At 37.8% G+C, this 12835-nt stretch overlaps 1 protein-coding gene across 1 annotated transcript in view; it reads left to right on the forward strand.

The window, feature by feature from the left end:
• Window positions 1–12835, forward strand: part of Gne (glucosamine (UDP-N-acetyl)-2-epimerase/N-acetylmannosamine kinase) — a 53683-nt gene that overhangs the window by 13678 nt on the left and 27170 nt on the right. Inside the window, 1 exon segment of the mRNA XM_047524204.1 lies at window positions 5773–5978. Within this exon segment, the coding sequence (XP_047380160.1) occupies window positions 5773–5978 (206 nt within the window).

Below are 12835 nucleotides of genomic sequence, written 5' to 3' on the forward strand. Positions count from 1 at the left end.
CGGGCTGCGTAAGATACTGCTTTGGTGTTGGTCTATGAAATGACTGAGAAAATGGAAGGCGGAAAAAAAATCCCACCTTAGGTGCAAGGCCTTAACAACTATCCCGTAGGAGGACTCGGGTTTCAGAGTGTGTGTCGCGGGCGGAGAGAACGCCTCGAGGCGGGAACAGGTTGGCAGGTCAGCTCCGCGGCCGCACTAGCGCTGCCACGACAACGGAAGGCTAGCTCGGCAAGCGGTCTCCTCAAAACCTGGGGGTAGGGGGCCGGGGCGGAAAGCAGCCAATCACCGGAGTCCTCTCAGGCGACGTAAGGCGCGTTCGCCGACTCGGCGTTCAGGCGGAGGGAGCGTGGAGAAGCCAGGTCCTGGGTCGAGCGACGAGTCATCGACCGGCACGCCCGGGTTGCGGAACCCTCGGGGGCGGGCAGTGCCGGCCTGCTTTCTGGCTATAGGTTCGGCTCTCGCCGGAGAAGTGCGGCGGCGGCGGCGGCGGCGGCGGCGCGCGCGCGGGAGGGAATCTCTGACCCGCATCTGGTGAGAGCCGCGCCTCAGCCGGGGACTCGGGAGAGCATCCTGCCAGACCCCCGGACCTCATCTTCTGGGCCCCTTTCCCGAGGCCCCATCTATCCGGCCGGCTGCCCGCAGCTTTCTACCGCTTCGCGCCCCCGGGCTCGCATCCCGATCTGGGACTTGCCCTGTGCCCCGCTGGCCTACTTGACAGAGTCCGGTTTTGGCCCGCTTCAGGGCCCCGGCATGTGGCTGATGGAACAAATGGGCTCAGTGTGGGCCAGGTGAATAGGGCTGGAGGTACAGGGCGAAGCCTTAGCTTGTCTCCATCCCCACCGGCTATGCTGTCCAGCAAGGACAGAGTGAACTTCCGTTACAGAGGCGAGCAAGAAAGGGTGGAGAGCTGCTTGACAGACAAGGTGCCCTGGGGTGTTTAAGGACCGGTCTGAAAGATGGTCTTGAAGGACCTGCCCAGCTCTCAGTCTCTTTGGAGTTCGGGCTCCACAGGAAGTTTGATAGGCGTTTATTACCCGCACCCCAACCCTAAGCACTCTTGTAAAATTGTTAGAACGCAAGAAGTGTGTTTTGCTCCTCCAATAGGAAGGAATGGGGTACAGTTTAGCAGTGCAGATAACTGGTTAACCCAACTGTAGAACTCAGGAAGGAGAAGCTAAATTGTGTTATAGCTTGGGTATAGAGTTCTGAGTTTTAGACAGACCACTTTCTATAACCCCTTCTATTACTGTGAATCTCATCCCCTCTTCACTGAAAGGAGGGTCACATGTTATGTTATTTTCAAGGAAGGTTTGCACCACGGATGATTTTGGAATGAACAGACCGAAGGCAAATTCGGTGTGGGCCATTGTCGAGTGCTGGTGGATCATCCAGATCTGGGTTTGATTTTGGATGATGTCAGTTATGATGTCAGTGACTGGGGACAAGTAAATAATTTTCTTTGTAACTCAGTGCCCCTGTCTGTAAGATGGGGCTAATAAAAGGGCTGTAAAAATTAACCGAGCTAGTGCTTATACAGCTGTTAGCACAGTGCTTGGCAAAAGTGCTTGGCAAATGTTTACTGTTACCATTGTTTTCTTTGTTCAGTGACCAGCAAGTTCAGCTACCTTAAAAAAAAAAAAAAAAAAAAAAAATCTCTTAACAAAGAACTCTTTCCACAGTTGAATGGAACGTTTTTTAAATTTTGCTGGAAAAAGTTGAACATCTTTCGTCAATATGTATAATGGACGGTCTTGAGTAGAAAGTGGTTTTTAAGAATCGAGTTTCTCAGAGATTGCCATTGAGTTCAAGAGGAAGACATACTATCTGTATATATCCAACCCTCCTCTTGTTACACTTATAAAATTTTTTTCCACTTTTTTTTTTTTTCTGTACCAGGGATTGAACCCAGGGGCACTTAACACTGAGCTACATACCAGCCCTTTTTAACTTAATTTTTTTGTTGTTATTATTTTGAGACACGTTCTCCCTGAGTTGCTTAGGGCCATGCTAAGTTACTGAGGCTGGCTTTGAACTTGCAGTTCTCCTGCCTCAGCTTCCCAAGTGGCTGGGATTACTATGCCTGGCACATTTATGGGATTAAAGAATGAAATGAATGCAAATATCCAGTTTCTCTTTGTACTTTGTGAGCTCTAGGCTTTAGGGGATTATGGACAACATCCCTGTTCATGCACATTCATTTAAAAAGATTTCTTGTTTTTGTCTGGTGTGGTGGTGCACACCTGTAATTCCAGCTACTTTGAGGCCAGCCTCCATAATTTAGCAAGAACCTGTCAAAAAATTTAAAGTGCTGGGATGTAATAGCTCAGTGGTAGAGTGCCCCTGGGTTCAGTCCCCAGAATCACAAAAAAAAAAAAAAAAAAAAAAAAAAAAAAAGATTTCTTTTTAAATAATGAAATATTTCAAATATCCTGAAAAAAATACCAGTATGATACCCTACCAATCCCAAGAATTAACACACATTGATATGTTACCATATTTGTTTCTTATCTATGCTTATGGTATGATTTAAAAAAAAATGTTTATATATTTGGGCATGATGATGCACACCTGTATTGCCAGTCACTCATGAGGCTGAGGCAGGAGGATCACAAGTTTGAGGTCAGCCTGGCAACTTAAGTGGACTCTGTCTCAAAAATTTAAAAAGGAAAAAAAATAAAATAAAAAAAAATTTAAAAAGGGTATAGTTCAGTGGTAGAATACTTGCCTAGCATATCTGAGGCCCTGGGTTCAATTCCCAGTATTGCCCCACTACCCCCCAAAAGTTTACATATTATATAGACGAAGTCTATATAAAATAGTAAAGCCCTTTCATCCCCATTCCCCCCACCCCTTTCCTCCCTTTCAAGGAAGGAGGATCACAAGTTTGAGGCTAGCCTCAGCAACTTAGGCCGTAAACAATTTACTGAGACCTTGTCTCAAAATTAAAAAATTAAAAATGGGCCAGAGATGTGACTCAATGCTTAAGCACTCCTGGGTTCAATTCCTTGTACCAAAAAAAGATTACATTGTTGAATATTTCACAGTTTATTTACATGACTGGCTTACTCAGTTCAGGTAGAATAACTGTTTAGTAACTTGGTAAATACTAAGCACTGCCAGATGAAAAGTTTACTGTTCTTGTAAAGTAAGTAGAAATTGACCAACCATGAATGATTTACTTTACCTTTACCTCAGCTGGCAAATTTAATATCAGCAAAATTTATTCGGCCCAAGTTTTATCAGCAGAAGAAAGACTGTGTACAAGAACACTCAAGATAGCATTGTTAGAAGAATATTTTTGCCTTTTTAATGATTAGGTAGTGCTTAGGTCTTCTGAATACTCTCTTGGCAGAATGCTCATTATCTTAACAATTTCTATCTTTTGGATGGAATTAGTTTTTACTGGGGATTGTAAATTCAGAATGGGCCTAATGATGGTGCAATTTGCATGGTCACAGAATTTTTCCCTAAATGATGAAGTACCAACAATAGAGTACTGCTGATAGGATTTCCAGTGGGTTTCAAGGGCAACACCCCTTGTGTTGACACCCGTAGTCAAGTTCCCTGGATTCCTGGTTACAAATTCTAAATATTGATGTACTTCCTGAAGCCTGAGCATTGAGATCAGAGTCCATGAGGTATAATTTTACATCGATTGTAGAGCAGTTTAAAAGGTTCCATGGGCCGGGGAGGTAGCTCAGTCGGTTTGATCCCCAGCACTGCCAAAAAAAAAAAAAAAAAAAAGGTTCCATAAAACAAATCTCCTATTCCCTGCCCCAATTTTTACTTTTGAATGGAGGGTGTGATGGGATGTGGGGATAAGTAGGCAAACAAGTTGAAAAATAGTATATTTGTGTATGATAGGGCTACAGTGTTCAAAGGGAGGTAGCAACTAAGAGTAGCTGGGTGAGGGGACCTAGCTGAGGCTTATGGGAAGCCTTTAGAGAAAAGGTGACACTCAGCCTGAGTTTTTCTTTCTTTTTTCTTTTGGTACTGGGGATTGAACCCACTTAACCACTTAACTTAGTACTTAACCACTGAGCCACATCCCCAGCCCTTTTTTCTATTTTATTTAGAGACAGGATCTTGTTGAGTTGCTTAGGGCCTCAATAAACTGCTAAGGCTGGATTTGAACTCAGGATCCTCCTGCTTCAGTCTGAGCCACTGAGGTTGTAGGCATGCGCCACCATACCCAGCCTGAGTTTTTCATTTTCCATTTTTTTCCCAGTATTAGGGATTGAACCCAGAGTTGCTTTACCACTGAGCTACAGCCCAAGCCTTTTAAAATTTATTTATTTATTTCTTTATTTCTTTACTTATTTATTTATTTTTGATACAAGGTCTTGCTAAGTTGATAAGTTTGAACTTGAACTTGCAATCCTCCTAGTGCAGTCTCCCAAGTCACTAGTATTACAGGTGTACAATGCTGTGCCTGGTTCAGACTAAGTTTTGAAATACGAGTAGGAGTCCAAACAAAAGGGAAGGCAAGTTTTTGGTAGAGGTACTGTACCTATAAAGGCACAGAGATCCATTAGTTGAACTGCAGGCAGTTTGGTATGGCTGGTGCTTTGGCACAGAGTAAGGATAATTTTAGGTAGGGGAGAGATGGTCTAAAATGAAGGGCTAGGTTCAGATTAGCAGTTTGGATTTCATCCTATAGTAATCTATCCTGGTTGGCATAATAATCTGATTTATAAACTTTGGAGGGATCACTTTGACAGTCTGTGGGAGGCAGGGTAGGACTAAAGATGGATAGACCACTTTGACACTTGTTTCAATAGTTCAGGCCCAAGATGTAGGATTGAACTATGGGAAGTCCTGGAGGGGAAGAAGAGAAGGAGATTTTGAAGATATTTAGAGGTGAATTGATAGAGTTTAGGAAGTAATGGAGCAGAAAGTGAGGATGTGAGGAGCAGAAAGGACAGGGACATCAAGGCATTTGATGAATGATATGCAAACTGAGTTAAAGAACAATTGAGAAGGAACATGTTTAGAAAAGAAAATGAATTTAGTTTGGGACATTGACTTGTATTTGTTTTGTTTTGTTGTGGTACTGGGAATTGAACCCAGGGCCTCACACGTGCTAGGCAGGTTCTCTACCACTGAGCTACATCGCCAGCCTGGGACTCTGACTTTAAGGTGCCTATGGGACGTACAACTGGAGATATCTGGTAGCCATTTGGAGTTGTCAGTTTTGTAGGCACTGATGTGTAGGCGTTCTTGATGTATTAAAGGTAGGGTTTTTATATTACTTCTCTTTCTATTCCCCAGCACTAATCACAGTGCTTATATTTAAGGGAGTGTACAGTGTTGAGCTGAATAGATTATGTGCCTCATAAGATGTGATCTTGAATCTTGAGGAAGTAATTTCCCCTCGAAAGACCTGTGTTTCCCTTTCTATAAAGAGAGGGAATTCAACTATCAACAGTTCCCTACCAAAGTTTTCCAACAGTTTGGTATGTTGGGCTCATTTGTGAGATATGGCAAGTCATTTTTACTAATAATAATTAAAGAACTGATACTTAACCTTTAAATGTCACTCTTTCTTAATTGCGTTCCAGTGTGTTTTCTTGAGTGTGAAAGAAAGGAGTCAAGTAGAGTTTGTCTGCTCGAATTTCATAAGTGGCAGTTACCGTAGGAGTGTCACACAGGAGTGGGATTAGAAAAAATAGATTAAGAATCACTGCACTAAATGGTAGGACTTAAAACTTAAAAGCTCTGTTTTATATCTATGAATTATTCTGATAACAATTTTTATTTTTGCAACTTCAGGAACTCTATTTTAAGAAACTCTCAAAACGAAAAAAACAAGCCATGGAGAAGAACGGGAATAACAGAAAACTTCGGGTTTGTGTTGCTACTTGCAACCGTGCCGATTATTCTAAACTTGCCCCGATCATGTTTGGCATTAAAACGGAGCCTGAGTTCTTTGAACTTGATGTGGTGGTACTTGGCTCTCACCTGATAGATGATTATGGGTAAGATGAAAGTGTTTTCTTATTCTTGCAAGAGTATACTCCAGAGAGCTTGCATATTTTGTAGTCATATGGACCTAAGTTTAAATTTCAATCCTACCACCTAGTTTTTTTTTAAATTTTTATTTATTTTTAGTTTATTTATATGTGATGCTGAGGGTTGAACCCAGGGCCTCATACATGCCAGGCACGCGTTCTACCACTGAGTCACAACTCCAGTCCCATACCACATGGTTTTTATATAGCCTTTTGAGAAGTTGCTTAACATCTTTGAGACTCAGTTTCTTCCATTTTAGAACAGAGTAAAAACTTATGTTGTAATTTATTGTGAGGAATAGAGATAATGATTTAAAGCATCTGTCACAATGATATTGCTTAGAGATACTTGATAAATAATCACTGTAAATAATATTACTGTTTATTATTATATTCAGTAGAAATGCCACCTATATTGTGTGACTATAATAATATGATTCCATATAATCTATTTGTAAGTTCTTTTTTTGTGAGACTTGGTAGGTGCTGGGGATTGAACCCAGGGCCTGATGAATACTGAGCATACACACTACTACTGAGCTACATCCCCAACCTGTTTTTTTGAATTCTAATGGCAATTCTTCAAAACTGGTTTATAGGTCAACAGCATATGAAGTGTATATACAGAGCAACATTTAAAAAAATCTGATTGATTTATGAGGTAAAGTAGAATGTTATATTACTGTGACCATTAATATTTATTTTGGAGACATTAGGTTTGTATTGAACGTGGGATATATTTGCAAAATGAAGATTAAGTAATCTTTGAGGGAGCAGAATATATAAACCAAAAATAAACATTCATCTTGCTATATGTAATAAAGTGGCATTTAGTGCACCCTTGTGGCATGAAAATGTTCATGCAGTCTCCAAAGGCGGGCAGAAATACATTATTATATATGAAAGTGGCTTGTGTTAAAGTAAAATTGTCTTTTTCTGATACTCTTTAAAAACAAGACAACACTAGCAAAACAAATAGGAAAACTACCTCCAAAATCTAATTTAGTGATTTGTTCTAAGAAAGTATTTAAAGAGTAGAGAAGAAACGTATGGGTAGCTCAGTGAGCCATAGATTTTTTTTTTTTAAATATGAGATGAATTCTATCTAAGAAAAATCTACATAGGTGATAGGACAGGTAGAAGAGAAATTTTAGCTAGAGCTAGAAATCAAAGTCTGAGCAGGTTCTTTTTGCCTCAAATAATGAAGTTTTGACAGGAAGACTGATGGAAGAGAGGCTTCTGGGAAAACTATAGTAGGTTTCTTTCTATTTTTTTGGTATCAGGGATTGAACCCAGAGCCTTGAGATCCAGAGAACAAGCAATTTATATTCTACAATGTACTGTGTTTCTAAGCTGTGATGTTTGGTAGGGTAGGTATATTAAGTGCATTTTCTTTTTTCTTTTGGTACTAGCAATTGAACCCAGGGGTGCTTTACCACTGAGCACATCTCCAGCCCTTTTCTATATTTTATTTAGAAACAGGGTCTTGCTAAATTGCTTAGGGCTTTGTTAAATTGCTGATGCTGGCCTGGAACTCGTGATCCTCTTGCCTTAATCTCCCAAGTTGCTGGAATTACAAGCATGTGCTATCATGCCTGACTTAAGAGCATTTTAAACTTGGGATATTTTCAGTTTATAATAGGGTTATCAGGATGTAATCCTATTGTAAACTAAGGTGCATTTGTCCTTGGACATTTTTAAAAAATCAGCATTTTTATACTTCTAAGAATTGGGTGAAAAAGAAGATCAAATGAGTAACAACAGGATGCTAAGAAATTCATTTGTTCACTCAACAAATAGTTATGCATCTAGAATGTGCCAAATGGCTAGTGAGACAAAGTCCTTGTTCTCAGAGAACTTCCATTCTGGTGGGGGAGATGAATGAGATATAAAGCAATAATAAAAACAAGAAATAACAAAATAATAGAGGAGATAAAATAATAAAGGAAAACTTTGTTATTAGAAAAATAAGAAAAAATTTTATAGTCTTAAGTGCTTTCATTACTGGGGGAAAATTAGGAGTAAATGAATAAATGTTCAACTCAAATGTTAAAAAACCTATTTAAGAAAAAGAAGTTCAAGTTCTAGTAATGGCAGAGAAGCTTATATCTGATTAACTCTCCCACAGCTTCCTCTTAACTCTGGGAAGATATTTAGAAAAATATTTGAAGGCACTGGAGAGCAATCAGCAACAGGCAGAAACCACAGGATATTGAATACCTAAAAGAAGGGATCTATCTGTACTATAGTAGGTGAGATACATGTTTAAATAACTTTTCCCCTGAGCATATCTCTGAAGCCACATGGTGTAAGTGGCTAGAACTCCAGTAGAAAGCCTCTGTTATTTAGGCTGAGATACTAGAAAATGGAACTTGGGTTGCTACAACATCTGGAAATTGAGGGAAAGATTCTAGAAATGAAAGATCACAAAGGAGAAGCCCCAGAATCTGTACATAAATTCTTCACAAATTCTTGTTTTACTACTGAACTGCACATACATGAGACTCCAAGAAATCCTGTAAAAAGCAACAGCTGGTGGCTGAAGAACCTAAGCAGAAATTTTATCTGTTCAGGGAAGATAGTTTGGAGTTTGAGTCCTACCAAGTTAGAGAGGCTTAGCACAGACCTCAGACTTTTCATTAAAACCCCAGAAAGGCTGCATGTTATGAGTATGAACTGTATTCCATTTGTTCTGTAAAAGTAAAATTGAACCAGATTCACCCTAATAAAGTGTTAAACCAATCTTCCATCAGTTGCTCAGCAAGTAATTGAACTGCATTTAATTTCATTAAAGTGAAAGTCAGTGGTCTTAAGAGAAAGATAACAAAACTTGGAGTCTCTTCAGTGTATCTATAGTGTTGAATATAGTACTACTAGTTGTGTGAAGAAGAAGGAAAATTTGATCCAACATCAATAGGAATAGACCTAGAGATGGCTTAGATGTTGGAATTAGCAGTTATCTCAACAGACAAATGGAACTATAAAGAAGAATCCTAAAAGTCTAGGACCAAAATGTATAGCTTATGAAATGAAAATCCAACTGATGTAGACGCCAGAGAAGAGAAGGTCAGTGAACTTTAAGACAGATCAATAAGAATTATCCAGGTAAAGAACCAAGTGAAAAATATAACATAAAACAAACAAAAACAGATCTTCACTGACCTCTGGGGCAGTATCAAAAGCAATCTAATATACATTTTAATTAGAAAAAAGGGGGAACCAGGTATGGCCATGCACACCTATAATCCTAGCTACTCAGGAGGTTGAAGCAGGAGGATCACAAGTTCAGAGCCTGGGCAACTTCAGGAGACCATGTTTCAAAGTAAAATAAAAAAGGTCTGGGGATGTAGCTAGTAGAGCTCTGTTTGCATGCATGAGACTCTGAGTTCAAACCCTAGTAAACTCCAGCCTCTTGGCCCCCACTCCAAAAAAAAAAAAAGGTTAGGGGAAGGGGAAAATGGGGCAGAAAAATCTTAGAAGAAATAAAGGGTAGAACTTTCCAGATTAAAAACGATTAAACAAACAAATGTCCACGAAGGTAAACACACCCTGAAAAATAAAATCAAAGAAAATAATACCTAGGCACAGCATATTCAAACTGCTGAAAAGGAAACTTTTGAAAGGAGCAAGGGAAAAATGATATTTCAATAGGAAAATAATGGTATGAATGAATACGGACTCTAATCTGAAATAATAGAGCCTAGGATATGATGGAACATCTTTAATGTGCTGAAAGAAAAAAAAAAAAAACCTGTTAACACAGAAACTTTTATACCATGAAATTATTCTTTAAAAATAAAGATGAAGTAGGGCTGGGGTTGTGACTCAGTGGCAGAGTGCTTGCTGGCATGTGTGAGGCACTGGGTTTGATTCTCGGCACCACATATAAATAAATAAAATAAAGGTCCATCAATGACCAAAAAAAAAAAAAATTTAAAAATAAAGATGAAGTAAAGATATTTTCAGATAAAAGCTGAGCAAATTATTACCAGCAAGTATGCACTACAAAAAATGCTAAGGCAAGTGAAGACCTAAGAAAAATGATACCTGTTGGAAACTTAGATTTACAGGAAAGAGTGACTAGACATGGTAAAAATATGGGTATATATGAATGAATACCTTTTCTGTTAAATTTGTAAGAGCTTATTATAGAACTGTGCAAAAATCATGACATTGTATTGAGAGGTTTATAATGTAAGTCGATTTAAAAAATGTATGACAACAGAGGCACAGAGGATTGGAAGGGATGTTTACAATTTTAAGGATCTTTTTAAACATAGAGTGATGTGATAATAATTCAAAGTAAACTGATAAGTGTTCACTTTCCTAGAACAACCTCAAAAAAGAGTACAGAGATGTATAGATAAAAATTCAATTGAGGAATTAAATTTATTTAAATAAATTTATTAATTTAACAAATATAAATTTTAATTTTATGTATGCCTGTAATCCTAGCAACTTGGAAGGGTAAGGCAGGAGGAAAGTGAGTTCAAGGTTAGACTGTAGAACATAATGAGACCCCATATGGGAGAAAAAGAAAATAGAAAAAGAAATTAACCCAAAAGAATGCATGGAAAGAGGAATAATAACAGATACATATGAGATAAATGGAAACAAATGGCAAAATGATAGACCTAAAGCCAGACATAGCAATAATTACATTAAATGCAAATGAATTAATTTCTCCAATTAAAAGACAGCAATTATCAGACTAGGTGAAATAGCCACATGCTGTTGACCAGCATGTAAATGTAAATATAAAGAAATAGAGCTGGGCATGGTGGCACATACCTGTAATCCCAGCGGCTCAGGAGGAGGAGTGAGAGTTCAAGGCTGGCCTCAGCAATTTAGTGAGGCCTGTAGCAACTCAGTGAGACCCTGTCTCTAAATAAAATATAAAAGGGCTGGGGATGTGGCTCAGTGGCTAAGTGTCCTTAGGTTCAATTCCTGGTACAAAAAAGAGAGAGATTTAAAATAAAGGAGTGAAAAAAGATAAACCCATGCCCAACAGTCAGCATAAGAGACCTGATATGATTATGTTTGTATCAGACAAAGTAGACTTCAGTGACTGACTGGAGACAAAGAGGGACTTCCACTTCTACAAACATTAAAAGTATCAAAGATCAATTCATTAGGAAGCTGTAACAATTCCAAATACATAAGTATCTAATAATAACAGTTTCAAAATATATGAAGCAAATCTGAGAGAGCTAGAGGGAGAAATAGACAAACCTGTTGTCATAGTTGGAGATTTTAACCCTCTTTCAGGAGTTGATGTAACAAGTAACTTGAAAATCCTTAAGGATACAAAAGCCTGGAGCAAAATGATTAATCACCTTGACCTAATTGATATTTACAGATGGGGTTTCCAATTACTGCAAAATGCATGTTCTTTTCAAATGCATATGAATGTTCACCAAGGTAGAGCGTATCTGAGGCTATAAATTGAGTTTCAGTAAATTTCAGAAGACTAAAATATTAAGAGAATATATTCTTTAATCAGAACAGTCAACTGAGAAATAAATAACAAAAAGATAACTAGAAAAACTTGAAATATTTGGAAATTAACACTATACTTTTCAATAATCTATAGGCCAAACCAGGAATCATCAGGGGAATTAGAAAATATTTTTAACTGAATAATAACTGTTTTAGATAATTGTGGACTTTCTTTGATATTACCAAACTTTGAAAAGTGATGGTTGTTTTGAAGATTAATTGTGACATGGAATATGAAACCTGTCAATGAACTTTTCAGACTTTTCCATTAAAATCTTTTATTTTTATTACTTATTTATTTATTGTGGTGCTGGGGATCAAACCCAGGGTCTCACACATGCTAGGCAAGCACTCTGCCACTGAGGTACATCTCCAGCCCTTGAACATAATAATAAATATTATTATTATTTAAAATTTGTGGGATGTGATAAAGCAATACTTAGGGTGAAATTTATTGCTTTACATGCTTATATCAAAAAAAAGTTGAGTCCATGAGCTGTGTTTCTACTTTAATAACAAGAAAAAGATGAGAAAATTAACCCAAAGTACCAAGAAGGAAATAAAGAGTGGAAATCAGTGGAATATAAAAATAAACAATAGAGAAATTTAACAGAACACAAAGTTAATTCTTTAAAAATATTAAACAATTTGACTTTTAGCAGTGCACAAGGGAAAAAGAAAGAAAATAGACCTTATCAGTATATGAATGACAGTGATCACCACGAACATAAGAAGGATAAAAGGGGACTATTATACCAATAAACTGGACAATTAGATGAAATGGACAAATTCCTTGAAAAACCACTGCTTACCAAAACTGATACTGAAGAAATAGAAAAATCTCAATAGCCTAATATTTATTTTAGAAATTGAATTCATTATCAAATACTTACCATAAAAAATTTCCCACAAAGATGGCTTCATTTATTAATCCTATCAAACATTTAAGTGAGAAATAACACTTTCAAAAAATAGACAAGCAGGGAGCTTTGCTAGCTTATGTTATAAGGTCAGATAATACTAATGTCAAAACCTGACAAAGACAAGAAAATTCAGTCTAGTATCCTTCAGAAATATAGACAAAAAAATCAAACAAAAATAGCAGATCATAGCCAGCACATCTGATAATTGTGTATAAAAAAACATAATAAGACCAAGTAGTCTTATCTTGGAATTCAAGACTAACTTAATATTTGAAAGCCATTGTAATTGACACATTAATAGAATGAAGGGAAAAACCTACATGATCATTTCAATAGATATCAAGAAAGCATTTAACAAAATTAAACAACCAGTTATGATAAAAACTCTTGGAACCTTGGAAT

Source organism: Sciurus carolinensis, chromosome 14 (genome assembly GCF_902686445.1).
Source record: "Sciurus carolinensis chromosome 14, mSciCar1.2, whole genome shotgun sequence".
NCBI classification, from domain to species: Eukaryota; Metazoa; Chordata; class Mammalia; order Rodentia; family Sciuridae; genus Sciurus; species Sciurus carolinensis.